Genomic DNA, 26,509 nt, shown 5'->3' with positions numbered 1-26,509 from the left:
AAATTAGAGAACAAAGCTACAGCTAAGCAAGTACTTGTTTTAAGAAGATAAATGTATCTTAACATGTAGATTTGAATAAAATTCATAGCCGACTAGTACAAACACTTGCAATTACTGTTGCATCATCTTTACGTGATCAAACAGCCAAAAAGTGGCACCGTTATAGCTTACAATGTTTTTAGTGAGAAAATATTTTAATGAAACATCAGAATTTAAGCATATGAGTCACTCATGGTACAGACAAAATTGAAAAAGAAAAAAGTGAAATCCCTCCTGTAAAATCTAGTGGGAAAAAAAACCGCATGCTTCTCATCTGTCATCTCAGGCTCTTTGATTTTGGAATAAAGAGTTACATTTTTACCAGCGTGTTTTCAGACCCACAGTACACTCTTCTGTACTTACCAGTTAAAACAAAAATCTGAAAAAACTTCAAACCATTGTATATACATTTCTACCACACAGGCATACGCGTGAGACAGAAAGAGAAGGCAGAGCTATAAATATTAAGTGTTTCTATCCTCAGGCAATGCTAAGGTTTAGACAAAAAGCAATTCTCACTCAAGTTTTAATGGAAGATAAATGTTTTCTGACTCAAATACATTTTATAAGATTTACAAGACATTGGCAGGAACGTCTAATGCATTTCATTTCATAAATCTACAGTCTAAGGCTGAACTGGGTGTCCCAGAGGAACTGGTCTTACACACTGTCTTTTTGGACACAGCGATTTTTCCCTGCTCTGCCACAGATGCAATTCTTGCTCAGGGTGAGATATTGCCACTTCACAGCTCTTTAGTACACACGCTGAACAAACTGAGACCTTGATTCAGTTGTGGGTCTACAAGAGCCCACAGAGTAATTGAAATTAATCGTCGTCTTTCCAGACAGACCAACAACTATATGGGCAAGGCTATTTCGGATCAAGAGGCTGCCTCTCTGAGTCAAAATTAAAGATACATTCCAGTGGCACAAACGGGTTTCTAAAACTTTCTTTGCTGCTGTTTGTGGCACATGGCTTTTTGGGCAAGGTCCTTCCTCTCAAATTCAGTCAGGAGGATGAAACCTTGTGGATTTTGGTGGCAGGGTTGTCAGATTTTCACCAACTCTTAACATGCATTCTGAAACGGTAAAAAATGAGGCCAGAATCTAGAGTTTTACTTATGCTTGACAAATATCCTTTGAGCTGCAGGGGAAAGGCGTTTGCAGTAGGGCACAAAGTAGCAACAGAGGTTGCAGAAAAAAGGTTGTGTGGAAATTACACTCTTCTCTGTTTCGACTTAATCTATCACAAAGCTGTAATTTATCAGGGAAAATAAAGGCAAACTGGCAGCACAAATGATACGTCCTAAGAGTCACACTATGACAAGGGACAGATTGCCCTTCCGAGAATAGGTCATGAATAGATGTTACGAGTGCCAGAAAATGTTTGCACTCAAAAGCGCTAAGTGTGCAAATGAACTTAATGTTTTATAATGTCTGTAATAAAGCCGAATTAAAAAATCCAGGAATTAACTGTCATTTTACGTCGTAAGAACAACTGGGAGTTGAATAGCTATTACATGCTTTTAATGCACCTGAAGACATTAAATTATTAATATGCACTAGATCTAGGTGAGGCAGTAACATGCAACCACTCCTGCAGAGGGGAAAACAGAGGTAGAGAAGCTCAGTAGCTTTCTCAAGGTCAAACACAGCAAAATAACTTCTGGCTTCCAGGCCGGTACAGAGGGACAGCTCGTTTTTCTTTGGCAAGCTTCTGCCTCATTGGGAAAGCACTGATTTCAAGTATCAGTCCTCAGATGTTGTTAGACTATCTGAATTTCAGAGACCTCATCTGCAAAAGCGAAAAATCTGGATTGCTAGAGGAAGGGGATGTTTTAGTCTCTTGTTCTTTGTCCCTGTCCACACTCACAGTCCTGGAGGAGAGAAGAGTTGTGAAGTCTAAGAAAAGTTTACTGGACAAAATGTGGAATTGATATGAACTCGTTATGGATTCAGTGCATATCAACGGAGTTTATCAGACTTGAAGAGCTTCCACTGCACCAGGACCAAAGAAACTAGATGCAGGGAAGAAAAATAAAAATCCTGAAGGAAAAAAAAGAAAAAACTTAGAGCAGAAATTGATCTGCACTTGTCTACATGATCCTCCCTTATTAAAAACAAAACACTATTCTAAATAATCCCCCAAATTACCAGACTTGGCAGCATTATTATCACTGCAGCATCATAGCAACTATTCTATAAAGTTGGAGGATTCTTTCGCAGCAAAAACTGAGACTAGCAAAAATAAATCCTGCCAATGAACTTTAGCATTCCCCAGAACGTGCCTCAGAGACTTGTCAGGCTCTCATCTCCTCAAGATTACTGACCCAACGGCAGTGACCTGGTACATCCTTATCTTGCAAGGAACAGTAAAGCTCAGGATGTCACTGCATATCCTACACACACAACAGATGTGACACAAGACCAAATTTTAAACAGAGGAAAGCAGATCTAGGATCTTTGCAGTTTTAACAGGCCCTTAAGCCTTCTGGGCTGAAGTGTCCAATGACAAATATTGTGGTATGATTTCTGTTGGGTTTAATCCAGATTTTACACAATTAAGGGAAAAGAACTAGGCCAAAAATACTAGAAAACAGGGGCATTTGGTGCAAATAATCATCTCCCAAGTTATATACATATGTTTTAAAAACCTGCGCAGATCTTCAAGAAAAGTTAGCAGATTTACTAAGATCACAACGTTGCTTGAAAAAGCAATTAAAGAATTTAAGAGCAAGTGTCAGCTCCACAGACCTGTAAACACTTTGAAATATTTTTACCTCTAAATAGCATGAAAATAACAATCGCTGTTGCAGAGGAAAAAGTCATCACCTATTTTCTCTCTTGTGAATGCAAACATTATTGATTTGTTTTGACAAGGAGAATAACTGAAGTACTCAATACTTAATTTCATGACTGAAATAATAATGCAAGAGAGCTAAGAAATATCAACCATCTGCAGTATCATGAACTAGGATTCATTTTCATTTTAAATGTGAAATACCAGTGCCACAGCCTTTTCTTGTTTTCTTCTGCAAAGCGAGGCAATTGCTTCATATTGGGAAATGAATCCTTGCTTATTCAGCTTTTAACAAGCGGCAGAGCTTCAGCTTCAAATTAACAGTTAAACCCAAACAGCATCACCTTCTTTAAATCAGTTAAATGTATTTGTAGACACAGACATGATGGATGCCTACAAATTGGAGCATTCATTGCTGTGAGGCAACAGATGCCACAATGAAGTCATACTCTGAGAGATGTCACTGTTTTTCCCCAGCAGAGAATTCCTCCATGCTGCAGAAACATCAGTCCCTGACGTAACCACAGAGGTCTCGCCATCCTGGGACTAAAACAAGCTGGCAGTGTGGGACAACCTCTGGACCCTTGACTGTTTTTCATGCAGTAAGGAGAATCTGTCATCTCTAATTGAACTATTTTCAACTATGCAATATAACGAAGGTAACATTATCACAAAGAGGTATTGGGGCGAATTATTAGGCATTTTGTCTGTTAGATCAAATATTTTAGCTTTCTGTCTAACAGAAGGAGGATCTGAAGCTCCTAGAACAAGCTGGCTACAAAGTTGCCCTTGGTACTAAATAGAACATGTCATTTTTTGGACTACCTTCCCTATTCTGGGACTTGCTCGATTTTCCTCTACAAGACAAAACAAATTTTCCAAAGCTTGCTGATTTTGCAGTCTATGAGGACAGCTTGCATCTATACAACGTGCTTCACTTACTCAGGCTGTTTGAAGCAGTGTTCAGAGATACCCACAAGTGACAGTAACAGAAAACAGCCCCAAGGTGGGCTCTCTTCTGATCAAAAGTAAAATCTTCCTTCAGATGCAAATTGCTAAGATGATAGCTGCTGTGGAATGGGTGAAATATTTATTTTAAAATCAAACATATAATTTAATTTAATTGAAATAATCAAAATAGTGTATTAAAATTCCTCTGAGTGACTTGTAAGAAGTCCTCATAGGTTGTTTTGAGCTAATTGGTAACACTAATCAGATGCCCTGGTTGAGTGGCATTTTTGGTTTTTATTGCTCTTTTCTAAATCTTCCACCTCCTCTCCTTTTTTTTTTTGGCAATCCTCCACATAACCACAGCTCTGCAGTTACGTACTCTGCAGTATATGTTGCAAGTTAGGCATGTCCTATTAACATCATCTCTACTGGCTGTATAATCTAGCTCCTTGAACGGGACAACAGGGGCCAGGAAATTCCGTCTTTCTCTCCTTTTTGCCACAAACTTCACAGAATCACAGAATGTCAGGGATTGGAAGGGACCTCAAAGGATCATCTAGTCCAATCCCCCTGCCGGAGCAGGACCACCTAGATCAGATCACACAAGAACGCGTCCAGGTGGGTTTTGAACATCTCCAGAGAAGGAGACTCCACAACCTCTCTGGGCAGCCTGTTCCAGTGTTCTGTTACCCTTACTGGGAAGAAGTTCTTCCTCATGTTTAAGCGGAACCTCCTATGTTCCAGCTTATATCCATTTCCCCTTGTCCTATCATTGGATGCCAGTGAGAAGAGCCTGGCTCCATCCTCATGACAGTCACCCTTTCCATATTTATAAACATAAATGAGGTGCCCCCTCAGTCTCCTCTTCTCCAAGCTAAAGAGACCCAGCTCCCTCAGCCTTTCCTTGTAAAATAAGCCTAGAAAGGCGCTTTTTTTTTCTCTGTGGCTGGATTCAAGTACTATCAACGTAACTCAAGTGGTGGTATTGACACTGAGGTTAACAGGAAAGAGTGCACATCAGTAGGTAATTTTAAAAGTTGATCCGTTACCTTTCTAGCCTCTGCATGGTCATGGCTAGCGTTTTGTTCAGTTCCTCTATCATCCGGCACCCTGAAGGGTGAATGGGCAACGTGCTGGACCCAGAAGGCAGGTGCTGGCTGTGGCTGCCGTACTGGAGTTGGTGCTGGTGAGCTGCTAACTGGGATGGCAGGACAGTGTGATGGTGCTGGGTCAAAGGCTGCTGGGAGCTCTTCTGCGTGGAATAGGATGAGAGAGAGAGGTCTGGCCCCCCTAAAGGCATGCAAATCATGACTTTCTTTGGAGGTAGTGGAGGTGACAGTTTAACTGGCATACAAGGCAGTTTCACAGGAGCGCCAGGATCTAAAACAGAAGAAAGAGAGGCCCTGTGTTAATTTTCATGTCAGTACGATAAGGATCAGAGTAACTGCCTGGACAAGCAGGTACTGAGGATGCTAGTCAACACAGGAGCGTGCACCCTTTCCCTGCTGCAACAGACAACTCTGCACAGCGCGTGCTCAGCACGGTCTTCAGAAAACGTACTGTTGTTTTGCAGCACTTCCGAGTCTCACGACAAACATCGCACAGCTGCACATGCCCCTTAATAAACACGTTAAGCAATGCTTAACAAGGCTTTGGCACCCTTTGAAGCTTTAAAGCCCTAATCCTCCAAAACAGCCCTGTGAGGTAAGCGGGATGGATGTCTCCTGCTCGACAGGCACACAAATAGGGGCAGAGCAATTTGGTGCCTGAAGTTACAGGCTGACTCACCACCATCACTGCTGGAGCAAAAGCTTGGGGACTCCTGATCCTTCCCAGCCACTGTGGTTACTACAAGTCACATTTCATACAGCTTTGTAATATGCAAAACATCTGGCGTTAAAAATTACATTATAGGGCAAGAAAGAAAAGAAATAGGGAGTGAATACTAAACAGGAGTGGTCTGGAAAAACAAAGAGTACAGGAGAAGAAAATGATAAAGGGCAGAAGATTGTTACTATCAATGCATTCTTTTACAGAAGACTCAGCAGGCACTTTTCTCTGGACTCATGCACTGAATTTTAACCTTTTTAACTCTAGGCATGTTCATTGAATCACCTAGTTGACCTGCCAGGCAAGGACTCCCCTGACTTCCATGGGAAACCAATGCGAGGTCCACAAGCAAACCTCTCTGCTAGGACTCAACTGCAGGATGGAAGTTTTCAGAGCTGCATTGTGGAATGTTTTCAGAAAGGAGAAAAAGTAATGGGAGGGCTTCTAGTTCCCAAGATGGGTGTGGGAAACGGTCACAACACACGCTAAGAGCGAAAATGAGAGCAAATATACATGTCACAAGCTGCAACTGTGAGTTTCTGTTTAGGAGGAAGGCCAGGCTCCTTCCAGCCTGGAATAACACAGACATTCAGCTCTGCAGTGCAGCTCTGCGGGCATGGCTCGCACACTCTTGGCCTCTTGTTGCTTCCGTGCGCTCTCCTTGCTGTAACACGGTAAAGGAACTGAAGGGCCAGAATCTTCTTTTGACCCGAGAAAGCTTGGGAGTAAGATGTTGCTCTCCAGGTTTCAAAGGTCATCACGCTCTTGAATGATATCAGATTTTTAAAGATCTTTTCCAGATGGTTCTTTTGAGCATTAACTATCCTTCCCCTCGCCCTCTTTATTCTTTCCTCCCTCCTGGCCTACTCTGGGTATTGCCTATACTAGTATCCATACCTACTAGCCACGGTGCGCAAGGTTGACACTACAACTTCCAAGCACTGACACTTCTTGAAAATGATTAAGGACAGTAATGTGGAAAAAGACCATCCACAGAGCCAAGCTCAGATACAACATGACACTCTTTTTAGTGCTAGTCATAGCTTCATTGGATTAACAGTATCCACTTGACACTAGTGCTTTTACTATGCTAGGAACAACAGTTAACTCTTTCCTTTCTTCAAAAGGCTTATAGGCTAAAGACACAGGAGAGGCAAAGGGTGTGCAAGGATGAAATAGAGGCATGGAGAGAAAGCAGTCTTTCCACGTTGCAGAGCGGGAGAGATACAGAGAGTAGAACACAAGGCTTTTGGCTTTCAATGCAATATCGTAGCCACTTGACATGTTGTCTCTTCAAAGCAAAAATTCTTCTGATGGCTCCACCAAGGCTGAAGTCTAACTCATGGGACTACCGAACAACAGGGCACTGCCCTCTCCTCTAACGCAGATTGCCTTTTGTACAGTAGAAAAAAAAGACTTTCAGGATTTTCCATGCAAGCACAGGAAGGTCTCCCAGTTACCATGTTTTTCTTACATACACATTATCTGTGTATATTTCCTCTTTGTATCCTGCATAAAAGAACACACCTCTTCAATAAAAGGTAAATAACAGAAAGAGTAAAGAGTAAATGGTATAGAACCCTGAGAATAAGGCTCCTATGGGATTTGTAGTAACAAAGCCTTTTCACACATTTGTGCTCCAGGCAATTCCACTTCTAGAGGTGGTCCTGAATTACAAAGACCACACTGAGATCTGCGCTTCCATTTTGAAAAGCGCAGGTTTGACTGTTGGTTTTAGATCCTTTTCTGCTGTATCTCAATTAAAGTCTTCATCTGACAGTGCCTGTGCCTGGACACCCCACCATTCTGTGTCTGATGCAGAGAAGTCATCCTTAATAGTGAATTTAGAGAGATCTCCAACTGCAGGCATCTCCTGCTTCGGACAAAAGAATTATTGGAAGCATCAACTGGGTTTCCTGCCTTTTGTGATCCTGAAGATTAGAGCAATATTGGAGCGAGTATAACACGCCAAATGGTTCAGGTATAAAGCAAACAAGAATCCTTCCATCTTTCTTCTAAAATATAGTGAAAATTTCTTTTCCTTTCTCATGCAAGCATTCATCTAGTAGAATTGTGACAGAGGCACTGCAGCTTTGGAGTTGCACGGGAGAACAAACGTAGCTTAATTATCCTGAGTAACCACATACTCCATCATGAATCTGATGTGCATACTGTCGTTTCCGCTTTTCACAACAAAGGTATGGACCTTCAGTTTCCGCTTAAATTTAAAGAAATCCTTCACATCAACAAGCTTTCAGTGGTATCAGTGCTGGGTGACTCCACTGGACAACTGCCAAAAATCTTGCCCATAATTTTTAACATAAGGCTTTATTCAGACTGACTATGTTGCACCCAAGTTCTTAAGCCTGTCTGGATATGGCCCTAATACCTAAATAGAACCTGGAAAATGAACCAGAGGCACTAAATCTACTCATCTGCCCTTCACCTGCATGAGAATTCTACTTGTCTGTTAAAAAAAAAAAGGCTAAAAGGAGAATGACTGCAATGGGAGGAGAGTTTGATCCATTTGCTCAGAAACGTACCACTGTACCTTCACCAACATCAGTAATGGAGACTTTGTACTGCAAGTTTTACTGCTTGGTCAGCTCAGCGAGCCTGCCAAACAAATGGGGCTTTGCTCAAATCCATGGGCTCCAGGCACGCTGTTGGAAACTGCGCTACCATCACCTGGACTAAAGGAGAGAACAACTTGTCCCTGGCGTGTAAGAGTGAGATGACTCTGTTTTACAGCTCTTTCCTTGATTTTTTTTAATTTCACAACGTACGTCATGTATGAACCAGGGGTGGAAACAGTTGTTGTCTCCAGCATGGAATATCCATCAGATACGGCCATCTGTAGATGAATAAGAAGCTGGACAGGGGAAATATGAACAAGGACTCTGTGATAAGTCTCTTCTCAATGGAACACTACCAGAGTCTTAAATCATTGCACAAAGCACTCATGTGACAGAAGAGAAGCAAACTGCGTGAAGCCAGGTGCGCAAGTCTGATTAATCTCTTTTGGCTGAGGGTCTTCATGCTCAAGAGAATAATGAGCAATTCTGCAAGATGCTGGTTCCCAGCAGGGTTGTGACCACTCAGCACTGCGCATGGTTAAGTAATAACTGTGCCAGAATTGATGAGAGAGATGTTAGAGAGAGAAGCCTTCCCACTGCTGATGACAATAAATTACTTACAAGATAGTTGTGGTCACCACAATATTTGCTGCACATCAGACCTCTGACAAGCAGGTCAGCCCTTACCCCTTCCATATAGACCATTTTGCTAATACCTATAGTTGCTGCATTTCCTTTTGGGTTTTCAGGAGACAGGTAAGTATGCTGCACAGAAGGTTTGCTCGTGTCTGATTCTTCTGATGTGTCTGTGGTACACTGGAGTTGTACACCAACTACACCAAGTCTGATGCTTCCTAGCCATTGAACATGATTGGAGAGTTGGTCAGCACACGCTGCAGATACAACTGCTGCAGATAGGGTGCTAGGAAGTTCTGGGTGTATGGCAGCAAACACTGCTCCAGCATGGGTTTTAGAAAAGCTTGTTAAAATCCTCAGATTCTGCCCCAACACAACTACTGAATGCAGAAAGAGGGCAGACCCAGGAATCCTGGGCTGTGGCTTGTAGATGCCCCATCCCTGGAGGTGTTCAAGGCCAGGTTGGATGAGGCTTTGGGCAACCTGGTGTAGTGGAGGGTGTCCCTGCCCATGGCAGGGGGGTTGGAACTAGATGATCTTTGAGGTCCCTTCCAACCCAAACCATTCTATGATTCTATGTTGCTATCCTGTCAGTGGAAGAAAAGTTCTTTCTTGACTCCTTGTGATGCCAAACAGGAGCCAGCACTGTACCCCGACAGCTAGGAAGGCCAACAGCCTCCTGAGTTGTACGAGTAGAAGCACAGCCAGGAGATCAAGGAATGATTCCGCTTCTATTCAGCTTATACCTCCCCAGGAAAGACATTAGAAGCCCAGAATGAGTTGAGCAGAAGGCCACCACCATGGTCAAGGACTGGACCATGTGAGGAGAGGCTGAGGGACTTGGGAGAAAAGACAGCTTGAAGGGGGCTACCTAACAGCAACTCTCCAGTACCTATGAGAAGGTTATCAGTAGGGTGGAGCCAGGCTCTTCACTGTGGTGCATAGTGGAGAGGAGAGACAGTGGGCAAAAATGAAATGAGAGGTTCAAAACAGGACTGTAAGGAAAATGTTTATCCCCCCTGAGAAGAGCCAAACAGCAGAACAGATCTGCCCAGAAAGGGTGTGCAGGTGGCATCCTTTGAGGTTTTCAAGACCCAGCTGGACAAAGCCCTGAGCTACCTGGTGTGATCCCATAGCTGGCCCTGCCTTGAGCAGGAGGTTGGACTAGAGACTTGCTGAGGTTCCTTCCCACTTGAATGACCTTATACGGTGGCCTTTGCTGTACTATATACAACTACCAGTAACAGAACTTATCGTAAAGTTAACGAGTTACTCTGACAATTCCATTCAAGCAATTAATTCTGTAATGGGCAAAAAAACCTGTGCAAAAACTGCCACGGCCTGTTGAGGGAGCTCCATAGTGGAAATGAGGTAACATGCCTGATATTTGCTGGTAGCATTTGGACAAGTAGCTTCTACTTTTTCAGGTCTTCTCTCTGGGAATCACTTGTGCCTGAACAGCAGGAGTCTCTTTTCTTATTTAAATGAGTTTCTGAGCAGATTCATAAAGACAAGCTAAAAACTGTTCTCAAAGATTTGCCATGCATCTCCTGCTTACTATAGCAAGTTCTGCGGCCATGTCTTCAGGGAAGATTAGAGACTGAAATTCTTTGCTGTTCTTCTGCACCAGGTACGCATCCAAGTTCAAGTTGAATTTGGAGAGCACGAGCAAAGCATGCCTAACCTAAAGGCTGAAAAGTACAGCTCTGCATGAATTCCCATGCAGAACCTTGAAGCTTTCAAAGAGGAGCAGATTTCCTGATGCCTGTATGTGCTGGGTGCTCCCCTCCAGGTAGCAGCAGGCAGAGGAGGGATGGAGAAAGCAACTGCATCAGGGTCCAGTTTCCTGCGAGAACCAGGGTGTGCTGGCGAAGGAGAGCTGCTTTTGCTCTGCTGCTTCTCCCTCAAGCACACAGTGAAAAGAGAATCGTCCACTGCACCTGCTGGAATGCAACCTGTACCTTCACAAATGTAGCCTGCCAGATCAGACAGCAGGAGGTAACGTCACAGAGGAGGAAGCTTGTAGATAACGTCTTGGGCTCATCTACAGAGGAGCCTTCTCAGACACGTGTGACTATTGGGTTATAAAATACTGCAGAGAATATTTATTGGATAAATTTAGCTGTAAATACTTTTATAATGCTGTAACTACCAATGAACTGTGTTGTGGCGATGCAGCAGGACATCACGCATCCATGTTCTCATGCCTCATCCTTGGCTTGTCTGCATTATCAGAAGTAACTTCTGGGGACTTGTAACTTTTCCTACCCTGTTAAATGTTTGGCTCTAATTATGAATTAGCTCTTACTCTACAGAGACATAACTAGAAGGCCCAATACCAGAATTAAAAATGTGCTACGCCTCTCCTCAACATCTTGAATGAAGAAAGCAAGAGGATGCAAAAGGTTTTTCAAAGCTTAAATAGAATCGCTGAGTGGCCAGATACAACCAAGGCAACACCCTAGTGTAACATCAGGCTAAATTTGGGCTTGAATACACTCAGGTGCTGCTGAGATCCCAGCTTAGTGGCATGTATTTTGTTCTCTGATGTTTTAGGGGACTTTATAGGTTGCTTGTGATTCAGTTGTTTGAATGGAAAATATCTAATTTCAGAAAGCATTATTTGTGCTGGTGAGAAGTAACAGCTTAATGAATCAAGATCAAAAGGAACTTTACACCACCGGGGTATGTTGTCTATCAAATCAGATATGACCAGTCTTCTTGTCACTTTCGGCCATTAAAGATTTTATGATAATCTGGGGACTTTACTCCAGCAGTCCGATTAAATCTGGTCCCACGTGATTATTTTGATTCCTCCCACATTTTCAATGAAGTAAAGAGGTTGCAAGTGTTGTCCTAAATTCCTAGGTTCTGCATGTGGATACTGGAGAATTAAAATGATCAAAGAAATTCTTTCGGTGAACATTGTCTAATAATAATCCTATCAGAAAATCAGTAGAAGGCTCACCAGGAGGTGACTGGTCAACAGGAAATGCGTAGCAGAGAAACAACAGTATCAAAACAGTTAAGGATCATGGTTTTCTCCTAGGGTTGCTGTCTTACAGGGCCGCATGGGCACTTCCACACCTAGTGCTGTGATAGGGATGTTCCCTGTGGAGGCAGCATTGTTAGGAGCATGGGAGGTGCAGCGGTGGTGGCCCCACTCCCAGTGGCTGCTCCACAGTCTGCTCTTGGCTCTGTCCCCATTCCTGCACTGTCCCGTCCCTACAGTACCTCAGCCCTTGAGGAGAAGCATGACAAGGTTGTGCGATTTATATTTGCTAGAAGCAATCCTCTCTTCCTGTCACCTTTAAAACAGATTTTTCCTTTTCATTCTCCCCAAAATTAAATGCGCTCCTACATGTTTATTTTAGGCCTGCTCTTTTATGTGCATTTCTTATTGAGGGAGAGGCCAATCTTTGTCTTGGCACAGGCACATAGATCTTTGAGATGGTTCATAAATGCTTTCGGGGTAAGGAATGTTTCCTTTCCGTTTTTAAACCTTATATTAAGTCATTTGCCAAACCCTGCAAATCAGTCCTTGTGCTTTTACTGAGAACTTTGAGATAAATTCACAGCAAGACTCAATGGAAGCTTTTCTATCCTTAGGTTTTGTATTTGAAATATTGTTCCTTTTTTTTTTTTTCCTGCTGCCTGTAGAGATTTTATAATATATGTTCTCAGTCATGTTCGTATAAGCCATGTTTCTATTAAATAGAACTACATATGTACACATACATACACATCTATCTTAAGGTGCAAGTTGAGAGGTGCTTCTGCATTTTCAGATGTGTACCGGAACCCTTCACAAGATTACACTTCCCCTCATAGCCTTCTTGAACAGAGCTACCAGATCATTAAACCATTGTCACTCTCCATTAGCCACACCCAGCATGTCTTAATTTGTCCTTCAACTTTGTCACAAAATCTTCAGTAGAAAAATGGGTACACAGCAAAACCAGAAGAATCTTCACTTCAACTGCCAGAATTCAGATTTTACTTTTTTTCTCACACACAAGCTCAGGATGTCTCTGGAGTAATTAGTAAAAGAATAGCATTAATTCTGCTTCTCACTGATGAGGGTGCTTCATTAGGACTGATTGCTCATTTCCAAAGATTATACATGGCTAAAATAATTGCCAGTGGAGAACAGAAGGCACTGAACAACACGTATCTCCTTTAGACCACCAAAGTAAATAGACACTTAAGAATAAGTTCAGTACTTTTATTTTTATGATATGTATAAACGAGGCTTTCAGGAATAACTGGCAGCTAAATTAGGGTCCTAAGACTAAATCTGAATCTCTGTTCCTTTTCCCTGAGGGTTCTGTATATGCACGTACAAGAGTCTGTCTATATGCACATAAAAGAGTTTATTTAGGACTGGATGAAAGACCTCTAAAGGCCACCACAAAGTAAGAGAAGTCACAGTTCTGTTTCATTGGAAAGTCATCACCATCAGGCAATCGATTTATGCTGATAGCTTGAGCCTGATTCTACTTCACACAAAATTTCCATCTGCAAAAAAAGCCACCAGAAGCACCCATCCTTTGATTCTGCTTCTATCTCTTAGAAAAGAAGGCTTATGAATAAAGGACATTTAGTACCTGAGGTTTTTCCTATGCTATTCATTCCTATTTTTCTGTTTCTTCTGTGTTGGCCTCATTTCTGAGCAGCTTCTCGTAACTGGGACAGAGTGTTATGGGAGATCATAGGAAGCTGGTTTTGTCCTCACTTGAAGCCATTAATACTGCTGTCTGGCTTTCCAGGCTGCAGCACTGCCCATTCAGTTTGTAGTACAAGGCAAAATGCTAACCTTCATGTGTAGATTTTGGCAGGTAAGAAAGTAAGAGATTCCACATAAAACGAACAAAACTATACAGAACAAAAATGTGTGGCCATCCAAACAGAAACATGAAAAGACTATGCAGAGATATGAGAGAAACCAGGACATGCTCTTTCCTAATGAGCTCTTTCCTGATATATATCTTAACCCAAATAAAATGGGTATTAACTGCCAGGAAAAAAAACCAAACTGGAATTATGAACGTGAGCTGAGCATTTCTCACATCAGACCTCAGAAGATCAGGGCAGCATTAACACAAGAAGAGCAACCTGGTGAGAAGACCAGTAGCTGCCCTAGTACAGCGCTCTACGCATCACACCTTGTCTTGAATCCAGGATTTTGAGATGTTGCCTCCTGGGCAGCAGCTGCAATTATGAGCAGCATGCTCAGAAGGTGCAGGCAAGCATTTAGGGAATCTTTTTTAGCCTGTGTAAACGTAGCCATCCTTTGCTTCAGTGTTCTAAATGAGAGACTGGAGAGAGGAGACAGGTCAGGTACGACCCCCCCAGTCCTCTTTCTGCATGTATCTAGAGCTTCGAATCCCCAAGATTCAAGAGCCTGGACACTGGTAAAAAACATCTTGAACACAAAAAAAGGAATCTGTATTGTCTACTGTTGGTAGCTGCCATGCAGTGAGAGATAAACCGCAGCGTAAACTGCAGGGCACCAAAATCCTGGTCATTGGCAACTGGAGCTGCCCATCATCATCAGGACTCAGCAGTGGGAGGGGAGTAGTCAGCACAGGGGTGGAAAGGACGAGCACGTAGGCCACAGGACAGAATAGCCTGTGTAAGGATCGCAGTGCCAAGTAAAAGACAAACACATGGAAAGATAAAAGGTGCGTGCAGGGGGACCTGCCCAGATGGTAGCTGAGGGGAGAGCCAACAAAGGGCAAGAGGAGAAAGCAAAACTCAACCCTCACCCCATTTCTCATTAAAGGAGTTTAAAGATATCCTACTATTTTCCTGATACTTCCTTTCCCATCAAAGCACATCCTGCAATTTTTGTGGTGAAGGTGAATCTTGATGAGTAAGAGTGAGGAGGGTTAGGAAACGCAGCGGTGTTAGGTAATTACAGCTGAGAGGGGAAGTGCCCTGAAGCAACCTCAATGAAGTTACAGCCCGAAAACGCTTCGGGATCCCTGCCCTAGGTACCACACAGATACGTTACCAGCACACACAACAACATGTGCAAACAGCGTTACGGAAGGAGGAAGGACACTGAGAACCTCGCTGTAAGGGCAGGCTTTTCCTATAAGGGAAATGGTGGTGCTGAGGGTCCAGGAACACCTACTTACCAGTTAAGTGGCTGGCAATCCTGGCAATAGGTTTAGGAGGCAGGGCAGGGGGCTGTTTGAGGAGGGACAACTGTTTCACTGGGGTGTCCTCATGGCCTCCAGGGAAAGCGGCAGATTTTTTTGGGGGAAGTAGCAGGACTGGCTTAGCTGTAGGATCTTGGGACAGGAGGACTCCGGATTCATTGGATGTGGGGCTCTCTTCAGACACTGGAGGACACAACCACATCATAGACGCAACAACGTTATGAGCGAAGCAGCAGCGGATACAGCCGTAGTAAGACAAGAAAAGCAGCGCAGCAATGCAGATTAAGAACGACTAATAGATTTCACTCAAACATCATATAACGTAGAAAGGAGGAGGGAAAGAAAGAGAAAAAGAGGAAGAGTAACACACATCTACACAACAGCCGAGTTTTTCATTACCTCTGACAGAAGCCAGCTCACTTATGCCAGGCTGGGACATATTCCCACATCTTGAACACAAAGCAAGAGGCTTAAAATGTCACAGACAGTCTGGACCACAGCTTGCTCAGCACTAGGTATGTTAGCAGGTGGTCTCTAAACTTAACCTATAAATGTAAAAACATCTCCCAGGGCCTTCTCCATTTCAAAGAGGCTGCATAGCTGTACAAGACTCCCTCCATGTACAATGCTCCATCCCTGGAGACGTTCAAGGCCAGGTTGGACGAGGCCCTGAGCAACCTGATCTAGTTGGAGATATCCCTGTTCCTTGCACGGGGGTTGGACTAGATGACCTCTGAAGGTCCCTTCCAGCCCTAACCATTCTATGATTCTATGATTCTAAGACTATGGATGAGCACGTCTACCAGTCATTTTTTCTCACTTGACCTTCATCCACAACTCTCAGCTCTAGGCGATGCGGAAAGGGGAGCAAACCTAGATGTACAGCATTGCTTCCCCCTCTGCATGTGCCGGGAAAGAAGTGCAGACAGCCTCTCCTAGGGTAGGGCAGCTGGTTGGGTTAGCTACTGAAAGATACACGGTGTGAACGCCACCCAACACCATGTGGCAGCTAAAGGGCATGATGTTGTACCCTAAGGTTGAAAAATGTTGTCAGCTCTCTGCTCCAGAGCTCATTGGCACAGCTGAGACATAGCCAGAGTTAGAAATCTACTCTTAAATGTTCACCAAGTGCAGAGACTTTGCCTTACTCACAAAGAGGTTACTTGTGTAGAAGTACAGGTTACTTCTACACCAAGTCAGTCAGAATTTCTCATGGAGCATCCAGTGACAATCTGTATGCTGTCACCTCCTTCTCCACCAGAAGACATTTGTCTTTGACAAGGACTTCTCAGGGCTAGACACCAAATGTCAGAAGTCAAAAACTTGTTTCAAACAGCTTAGAGTATCTACATCATAATGTAAACAAGATGTTACCTGTGCCATCCATGATCTCTGTGGTTGGGAGCACCTCGTACGAGCAGGGTTCTCCAGATGCTGGACCTGACTCCAGTTCTGCTAGGGCTGGCAGGGATACCTGGCTGGAACTCAGCACTTGCCCAGAGCCGAGAGGCTGCCCGTTCTCCAAAGCTCCTTCTTCATTTGGTATGGAAAGTTCTCCATCTGTTCATAGTTGAAGGAAAGCAGAATAACAACAGAAGACACATAAATAACATGCAGAAAGAATTTTAAATGAAATTTGCTGTCTCCATTAGCTTGTTTGCCAATAAGTAACCTGAACTGAGATCTTGTATGTATACATGTATTGGGTTTGTGTGGCAAGGCTTTGGTAGCAGGAGGGCTACAGGGGTTGCTTCTGTGAGAAGCTGCTGGAAGCTTCCCCCATATCTGATAGAGCCAATGCCAGCCAGCTCCAAGATGGCCCTGCCACCGGTCAAGGCCGAGCCTAACAGTGATGGTGGTTGTGTCCCTAGGATAATATAGTTAAGAAGGGGAAAAACTTGCTGTGCAATAGCAATTGCAGCTGGAGAGAGGAGTGAGAACATGTGAGAGAAACAACTCTGCAGACACCAAGGTCAGTGAAGAAGGAGGGGAGGAGGCACTCCAGGTGCTGGAGTAGAGATTCCCCTGCAGCCCCTGGTGAAGACCACGGTGAGGCAGGCTGTCTCCCTGCAGCCCATGGAGGGTAATGGTGGAGCAGAGAGCCACTTGCTGCCTGTGGAGGGCCCCACATCAGAGCAGATGGATGTGCTCAAAGGAGACTGTGACACAGTGAGAAGCCCATGCCAGAGCAGGCTCCCGGTAGGACCTGTGGACCTGTGGAAAGAGGAGCCCATGCTGGAGCAGGTTTGCTGGTAGGACTTGTGACCCTGTGGGGGACGCACGCTGAAGCAGTTTGTTCCTGAAGGACTGCACCCCATGGAAAGGACCCATGCTAGAGCAGCTCATGAAGAACTGCAGCCCGTGGGAAGGACTCATGTTGGAGAAGTTTGTGGAGAACTGTATCCTGTGGGAGGGACCCCACACTGAAGCTGGGGAAGTGTGTGAGGTGTTCTCCCCCTGAGGAGGAAGGAGTGGGAGAGAGAACATGTGATGAACTGACCGCAATTCCCATTCCCTGTCTCCCTGCACTGCTGGTGGGGAGAAGGTAGAGAAAATCAGGAGTAAAGTTAAGTCTGGAAGGAAGGTGTTTTTAAGATTTAGTTTTTATTTCTCATTATCCTACTCTGATTTGACTGATACTAAATAAAATTAATTTTTTTTTCCCCAAATTGAATCTCTTTTGCCCATGATGGTGATTAGGGAATGATCTCTCCCTGTCCTTATCTCGACCCATGAGCCTTTCTTACATCTTGTCTCCCCTGTCCAGCTGAGGAGGGAGTGATAGAGCAGCTTTGGTGGGTACCTGGCGTCCAGCCAGGGCCAACCCATCATGATAAAGAAGACAAAGGGATAAGGATCAAAACAATATTGTTTGTATCTCAAAAATACAACTAGTGCAAAGCAATTTTTGGAGATATCTGACTGATGTGCTGTCCATAAGAGTTTCACAAAGTCTGACAGCATTCCACTTGCCTCAAGGGGTTATTAAGATTTGGGAAAGATTTGTCAAATATCTGTTTTATCCTTTGCTTACCCTAGGGTGGTCACTATGATCCAGAGTCTAAGCTGGATGGTTCCTAACCATCCTCCACCATGGGGTCACATGGCCCCATCCAGAGCCACAAAATCTGTTTTCCCTCTGTTGAAGCTGGGAAGTCAGGAATGAGAATGGGCTGAACTGAAGCTATGGAGCTTTCTGAAAGAATACTAATATACATAGTATATAATTTATAATATTTTATGAATAATAACAAGAATTATTCTCTTCCCTTACACCAATTTTTATGAGACACAAGCAAAATCACAGAAGTATGTCTATTTTACACAGAAATTAAAACATTACAGCTCCCAGCGTCAAGATTTTAAGTAAGGGAGAGAAAAATTTTTATAGTCCCCTGGTGTAAGGTCTTGATACCAGGATATAGCAGATTCCATTTAGAAAGCCTGTTTTTAAAGTTATTAATAGCATCTCCTCTATCTGAGCAAAATTTCTGTAACAGCAGCTGGTAGATTTTTTCCTATCAAACGACACTTCACATTTGAAATAATAAAGAACAGAAACGAAGGATCAGATCATTCTCTATGGTGTCAACCCACATGATTTTTATCTCAGAACTCGTTATGCACAGCACTCTGGTACCTGGAGGCAATGACTACATGGATATCTCAATTACAATTTTATAAAGGAAAAGTGTTCAGCCCCTATGGTTATGAGTGGAAGCCTGAAAATATAACCCGAATGTGACCTGTAAAGCTAAAAACCAGCAGGCAAATAAATGGAGCCTAATTTTACTATGCATTTCAATGATTTTTTTAAGCCAAACTCAGGATTTCAGGAGCTGGCTCCTGATTTCTGAGCACCTCTGATTGGCGTCCCTCCCCATGACAGGGAGGTTGGATTAGATGATCTCTAAGGTCCCTTCCAGCCTATGCCATTCTATGATTCTATGATATTACTGCTCAATGTACCAAGCAGAGATGTACATCATTCAAGTGAGCGCACATTTTTCCCTCACAGGGCTAAGATGCGCAAAACACTTTAGAAAACAACACTGAAAAGAGAAGAAAATTTAAGGCTCATTTAGGTCTTTAGCAATTAACAAGCCTGGAAGTACGTTAGCTGATAAACATTCAGAATTATGGTTCTGCCTTTTAAAGCTTCTCCACAGCGAGTGGAGATGGTCTCCTGTTTATTTTGGAATTATTAGAAATACCAAGGTCTTGATTTTCTTGTTTTCGTTGGAGGTTTTCTGAAGACCTAGGGAGCTATTATGGTACACAGTCACATCATACTAGACTGAAACCCAACCCACAGCTTTCAGAGCAATCAACTGAGCTGGCTAAAAGGTGGAAACATTAATCAAAACTGAAGCTTTTGGCCAGTTGTTCACAGTACAGCCTGCTTCGAACTGCTGTGGTCATTCAATACGAGCCCGTTTATTTCCCTAGGCAGCAAAAATCAAAAAACAGTTTGGCCAGTATTTAAGCTGAATGTTTTTCAACTTAGCTGTTTGGATGGAAATCTAGGTATGCTGTGCTTGCTCCGTCTCCCTTTTATAAACATGCACCTTTACACGTGTTTGGGATAGCGGCTGCTGTTGTCCCAGTTACCCGGTTTCAGGAAAGAGCGTAACTGTTCCTTGAATGGAAAGCTATGATTGTGTCCAGCAATACTCATTAATTCGGTGCAGGATTAAATTTGACTTAACTGTGACTAGAAAAAAAGTATGTGTGATAAAACCAGTAACATTTACTTTCTGGAGGGACATCTACACATTTTTAATGAAGCGAGATGCCTACCGTAACATGCTGAGCATCCTGAAACTTTACTGTCTGAAGTGCATTTTTTGCTTCTCAAGGTATATTCAGCACGATTTCAGAAGATCACATTCAAATGACCCGTTGCAGGTTTACAATTGCAAAAAAGCAAAACATGAGATAAAATTTGGCTTTTACTTTTTGTCATAGTAACAAGCGTGACAGCTCTCTGTACTGACAGCACAAGCTCTTTTAATCTTACCTCTGAATATCTCCAATCTTCGTTTAGCCTCTAAAACGTGTCCTTGGATTTTAATGAAATCATCAGACATGACATGGAATCATGACTGAAACATACACCCTAAATCGGATCTTGCTCAAAGAAGAGCGACGTGGGGAGCTGCTCAAGTAGAGCCAAACGGATCAAAGATGTGGATAAAATAATTCAAAGAGTGAAAAATATCGTTGCGTGAATTAATCCTGGATCAGAGACATGCTTGACAACCAGACTTCCCCTGAATGCAAGAGCTTTGGTAGTGGTGGCTGAGTGTGAATGTGGACAGGTCCAGAGAAAGTAGCTTGACCTCTGCAGCAACAGGAGCACGTGAAGGCTGCTCTTCTGTTACTCAGGAGGCTCCGCACGCCTGAAGTCACTGAAGAAACACGTGAACAGGAAACTCTGAGGCAGAGGACTCTATCCAGACACCTTGATTCACCTCAGCATGCGAAAATAACAGCATGGGACGAAGGCCCAGAAATGCATAGAAGATATGTTCAAAACATGCAGCCCCTAAGCACGGTCTGTATTCCTGAACTCACCCGCCGTTTCCACTTTCAGGTACTTTTTAAAAATTGCCTGGTGCAAAGCAGCCTGCAGTGCATCATGCTCCCTGGTACAGACCCATCCTTTTGCTGTTGCTTTACGTCGGAGCTCTGCCTGCCCTCTCACCGTGTCTTTTCACTTTGAACACCCTGGACCAGGGAACTTCTTGCATGTCTGGTAAGTGCCACGCTCATGCACTCCATCCCCAGACAAATGGCTAAGGAAGTCAAAATGATGAGAAGAGTTTGAAATTTGGTGGGTTTTTTTTTTTTTTCACTTTGGGTTGTCTCCTTCAGTACTTGCCTGCTCTCAAGTAAAATTGTCCAGGCAAGCATTCTTGATGGCAAAGGCTAGGAAAGGGAGAGGAAAATTCATGTCCTTCTCTGCCGTGGTGCCCACAGGCCAGGGGATAGAAAACTGGACGTTCTTGCATGTGGTCAAGATTTGTCCTGGGGCTGTTTCCTAGCCTCAGTGACTACCTTAGCACAGTAGCTAGAGCCCTCCTCTAATTCAGTCTCTAAGCAGAACCCTGATTTTGTGGGATCCTATGGAGTCTGAGACAGGCTGACATATGGATCTCCTCCCTGTTTCTGGAGAAGTTCAAATCGTCTCAAAATATTGCAACTGCAGCACAACTGGCTCTTTAGTGGCTGCCATGCCTTCCTCCTTGCTGCATTACCAAAGCCACTGCTTCAAACTTACACTCACATACTGCCACAAAACCTGCCGTGGAACATAAATGCTTCTAAATTATGTCAGGATTTAGGTAACCTGAAATTTGGGTCTAAATCCATAATTTTGGTTAGATAGCAAGTCCAAAAATGCAAAGTATAAAAGATGAAGACTGCCCATGCTTCCTTGCAGAACCACTGCACCATCATCTCTGAAGCAAGCAGCCAGTACATACTCATATTCGGAATTTTCTCACTATGGGCAATCTCATCTACGTTCAGATAAAAGAAGAGGTATCAAAATGCTACAAGCAGATTTAATTCTTTGACCGGCACCATGGAACAGTGGGCAATTCAAAAAACAGATGCTTTTGGGATGGTTACATGTAAAAATCAACGCTGTTTATCTACATGTGGGAGCAATGGTATAGCAAAAATGTGAGTTCTTCTAAATGCTGCCGTACGTTCTGAGTTGCAGGTGAAAGCTGTATTTTTCACCTCTTGGCACTGCCTGCCCACAAACGATTAGAACAGCAGGTGCCTCATCAGATACTTCTTCAACTTACTGTTTTTCCAGAAGCATACAGTATTTGAAAAAATTACAACCTTTGCCCACATTTTCAGAAGACTCAAGTCACAGAACCCTAGAAATGGAAGATGACAAAACCTTATTTGGTCATGAGTTTGGCCCTTGCCAAGAAAAGAGCTCTCTGCAGTTCTGTCTGGAGTGGATTCACTTGACTAGTTTAAGCATGGGGATCACTGAAGTGAGAAAAGCATTTCTTGTTTCCCAAATATCGCAGCAGGACTGCAGCGACTCTCCCATGTGTGAACACCGTGACTTACTGCGCTCTGCTAACTTTCACCTGCTGGATGACACAAAGTCCTCTGAAAAGCCAGCAAATCCTGAAGCAAACAGGTCAGAGTGTCATTTTACACAGCAAGTGAACAAACTTGCTAATTCTGTTTTTCTTAAACATAGAAGATATTGTAAAACCAATACTAAGCGTCCTGTAAGCTCAAGAATTTTTGTTCTTGGGTCAATCTATCCATGTTAAATTTCCTTTGTTCTGTATGGATATTTTTTTAGAAAGAACAAGGCAAAATGACTCACTCACAGGCTGATGCTGTCTGCTTTGTCCATCTCTTAGGAAAGGGAGACAAAGAGGTTTAACATTACAGCTACACCTATTGTCTGTGCAAGATGCCTCTTGGCATGGAAGGTGCTACCATCATCAAATAAAGCCTTCTGCTATGAAGTGCTAAAGTCTGCTGTTTTCTTGAAGGATTAGAGATCACCTAACAGAAATTACAAGGAAAATGTTACTTCCACCTAAGGTCTGCAGTGAGATATAACATCCTTTACTAGAATCACTATCAGATTATTACACCACTGAAGGAAGTACTGGTTTTGCTCTACAAATCTTGACTTACTTAGATCCTTATATTATCAAAGCTACTCGATCACTGCTAGTATAGTTGTGTATTACCACCTTCTTCTCTGCCCTACTTCTTTCCTTCAAGGAATACCAATTCTTAGCTTCCTGTGTTTGCAACCAGCAGAAAATAATGTAGAATACTGAATCAGAAGTCCAGCTGGTTTGCGTCATAGTTTCCCTTTTAGTGGCACTTGACAACGAAAATGTCCGATGTCCCTGCTTTTTGCACTGGAAATAGGATGAAGCTGCATGTGTATGGTATGAGCTTTGTCTAATATTAAAAGGTGAAAAATGACTACAAAAAGGAATTAATTTCTTTTTTCGGATGAGGACCTCCAGACAGCTTAGCATCTGCTTCACAAGATGACACAAAAGATTACAAACTAGAGCATTATCCGACAAACGGAGAAAGCCACAATGCTTTGGTAGCAACGTGGAGGGCAGGGTCAGGCTGCACAGGAAAGATTTTTCCTGGGGATGCCTTTAGGTATGTGTAGGGACCGGTCAGAAAGCAGCTACCTGGGGACAACCTGATGCAGCGAGAAGGGCAAACCTTTTGCCGGGTGGTTGTTTCCACCCCAAAGTTGCATCTAGGGTGACTTCCAATGCAGCAGGCCATAGCAAGAGTGCAGGCAGTGTTAGAGCTAAAGGACTAGCAGCATCTAAAACATGTCACGGGTAACAACTGCAGAATTTATTCACAAGCAGCATACTACTTTGGTTTTGCAATGTTTTTAATTTTTTTCACTTAAAATAATACACAGTTCTGGTTAGTAAATTTTTAAATTCCCAATAAGCCATACTAAAAAAGTAGGTAGCAGATTTAAATGCTCCAGACTTCATGAGGTAGACACTACTTCTAGAATCTGTGAAACTTTATAACTTCTATTGACTTCTAACAGGTTATGTACTGGTATTGTTAAAGACTTTTAGACTTTGAATTAATGAGGCTTTAAAGCAAATGCATATGTTCTACTGAAATTAAGAGGCAACTTTGGCATGTCTTTATATAATTTGGTGAATTCATTGCCTTAGTTATTGACAAGGGAAGCGGCAAAACAAATGAAAGCTGTGGTTAAAGATCGACACATACATAATAGATGCCAAATATGTGTCACATTACCAGTGTAAAACAATGGTGTTTACAAAACAATGTCGTTTTGCATAAATAATACATTACCAACTAAATAAATTAATTATTCTGTACAAGGAATTATTATTATGTCTTCTGAGCTGTTTCAAGGGAACGGGCGCTGTTCTGTGCTTGCCAGGATCCAAAATTGTTAAATGTTTCCCTTTTCCGCAGCAGTTAATCCCAGAGTGACTCAGCCAGGCAATGCTAACACATGCAGGCACAAACCCACTCCATCTCCCCACAGTCTCCATGCCTCGCTGTTTTGCAGCAAGCGACTCCTGCACACTGCCGTGATTTATATTTCCACTGCTTTACATTTCCGATTAGCTTTCCATTTTATTTGCTAGATAACTACCACAGGTATCCAACGGGGAGGGCCAGCCCACAGTGAAATCAAAGATGTCTGGAGACTTTATTCTGCACAGTCCTGCAATTCAGGACTGTACGTCCAGTTCCTAGGGTTACAATAATGTAATATCTGGCCATAAAACTATATGGGATGTCAATATAATGTTGTAAAAAGAAGAGCACTTACCTTTATCAAAAATTTCTTTCAGCACTCCTCGTTTTATAAGCTCCTCTCTGCTTTGCCTCATTGATATTTTTCTTTCCAAAGCTGTAAGCAAAGGAGAAGGGTCAATATAAACAGAAAAGAAGGAAAATTCTTGTTTTAAAAGACTCTGTGCCTTTTAAGGCATTTAAAAAATGCTTCTTAGTGTCTTCAAGTCAGTGGAAAATTCGTGTTTCAAAAAAAAAGGCTACTGGCAGTCCAGAGAATCTGCCTGCTGCTGTAGTGCGGCTGTTATTGACAGCAATGGTTACAGACTGACTGATTTGAGGGCATATCTGCACTCCCGTTGCTTAATTCTGACACACGGCCCAAGCATTTCTATGGAGAAATAGAGATGGCAAAGGGAGAAAAAGGTAATCAGTGCAGAAGCCGGAGACGGAAAGGTAAGAAAGGATGTGGTCATGCACTGTTCCTAGGCCACGGAAGAGGAATGGCACCTCTGCTGCCCTACAACCAAGGCTTTTTTGTCACCAATTCCAGTGAGAGCAGATCAAGGCATTTGGGATAGTGCAGAAAAAAGAGCCGTTCATTGGAGTCTTCTCCTCCCTGGACGATGTTTTGCCCCCAAAAAGGTGTAAATGAGAGAAACTCCATGAAAGCCACTGTAAATTATAGCAGGCGTGAACAGCCCGAGTTCTCTATTGGCTGCTTGGAGACCGTGGTCACTGGGGCAGCAAAACGACAGATAGAAATTTCATGTTTGTTTAGTTCAGCAGTAATTAAAACAACGTCCAATTAACCAAAACACCACAAAGGACATGCGTTCAGGCAAAGAGCTAAGAGCCAGCGAGCGAGGGGCGCAAGAAGCGATGTGCAGGAGCAGCTGCGACTACACATGCTCTGCGAGAAACAAGCCCGTGCCTGCCAAAAAAGAGGCACAGTCAAGGGCGAATCGTTTCTGCCATATGCTCCTCTACCAGACCCAGCGCAGATGCACACACACACACACACACACGAAATGGGACTTAGCATCTCCAGTCTGCTCAAGGCAGATTTAAAGCAAAAGAGGCTCCGAAAGCCTCTCTCCATCCCTGAAAACATGAGGGCGTAACCTTTTCCGGCACTGCTGCATGCTGGCTGCTCCCGCAGGGACACGTATACTTGGTGAATTAGCGACGCTTATACTGACACACTGCACTCACTGCAAATTATTTGCTGTCAGATACGTACGGCTTAGTATGAACAAGGTCAGCTCTGCTTCACTCTTTTCCACAGGATAAATTTAGGTTTCCCCATTTTTAAAATCAGTTTTGAACATATATTCTTCAGGACAAAGACAGTCAGTAGATACAGTCAGTAGCTAATAAAAACTCTGGTCTCCCCTGAACACACCCTCTGAACTTCACCACTGATGAAATTAATAGCAGGTCCCTTTGCTGAGGCACAAGACCCCACACCCATCAGCCACTCACATGGTGCAGTTTTCGTTTTGAGGCTGTTAACGTAACAGCCTCAGGTGGGAACAGCCTCAGCATTTGCCAAAGTGCCTTAGCCCCATTAGAAGAAGTGCTTTAGGCACCCGACTTTCAATGAAATTTAGATTTCTAGATTTCTAATATGCATTTGAAAAGAAATACCTAGCAATCAGGCTGTGAAGTCACATTGCAGACTGCTCCACGACCTGCCTTTTCCCTGCACTGAAGGGGTCTTGCTCTAGTATAGTATTTAAAACTTTTTTCCCTCCCTCCTTAGGAACAGCTGCCCTCATACCCTCCAAAAAAAGCCAAAACAAGCTGCAGCTAACTCCTGAGCTTTCTACCACACAGGGAAATTGTTAAAACTCTCACCGACTTGTAAGAGCAATTCGGTGGCACCCAACACCACTTCCAATCGATCTGAGAAAGTGCAATTTTCTGTTACTGTGGGCAGCGAACGGCATCCAGTCTGTCTGAGCTCGTTCTTCAGAAGGAAACCAAGTTGGGTGAAATGGCAGCAAAGCGGCAGTTTATGCATATAGGCAGCGGCACTGCTCACAAAACAAAGACATGGGCAAATACTGCTATTTCTGTACTTTACCGTAAACAGCAAAACAACAGATCCACATTTTACATATAAATTCACTGGCACCCACCTGGGTTCTCCTTCTCCCCCTCCTGCCTAGGCTGCAGCTGGC

The 26,509-nt window shown here is 43.2% G+C and overlaps 1 protein-coding gene across 1 annotated transcript in view; it reads right to left on the bottom strand.

The window, feature by feature from the left end:
* The window catches only part of PHACTR1 (phosphatase and actin regulator 1), a 323,506-nt gene that overhangs the window by 55,054 nt on the left and 241,943 nt on the right, over window positions 1–26,509 (bottom strand). Inside the window, exons 5-8 of the mRNA XM_086608443.1 lie at window positions 24,361–24,441; window positions 16,374–16,559; window positions 14,976–15,182; window positions 4,840–5,170 (exon numbers count right to left, since the gene is read on the bottom strand). Coding sequence (XP_086464569.1) covers window positions 4,840–5,170; window positions 14,976–15,182; window positions 16,374–16,559; window positions 24,361–24,441 — 805 coding nt within the window. The remainder of the gene's footprint in view (window positions 1–4,839; window positions 5,171–14,975; window positions 15,183–16,373; window positions 16,560–24,360; window positions 24,442–26,509) is intronic.

Source organism: Tauraco erythrolophus, chromosome 3, assembly GCF_009769465.1.
Source record: "Tauraco erythrolophus isolate bTauEry1 chromosome 3, bTauEry1.pri, whole genome shotgun sequence".
NCBI classification, from domain to species: Eukaryota; Metazoa; Chordata; class Aves; order Musophagiformes; family Musophagidae; genus Tauraco; species Tauraco erythrolophus.
The sequence above is the reverse complement of the archived record's forward strand: the minus strand, read 5'-3'. Positions and strand labels throughout refer to the sequence as shown.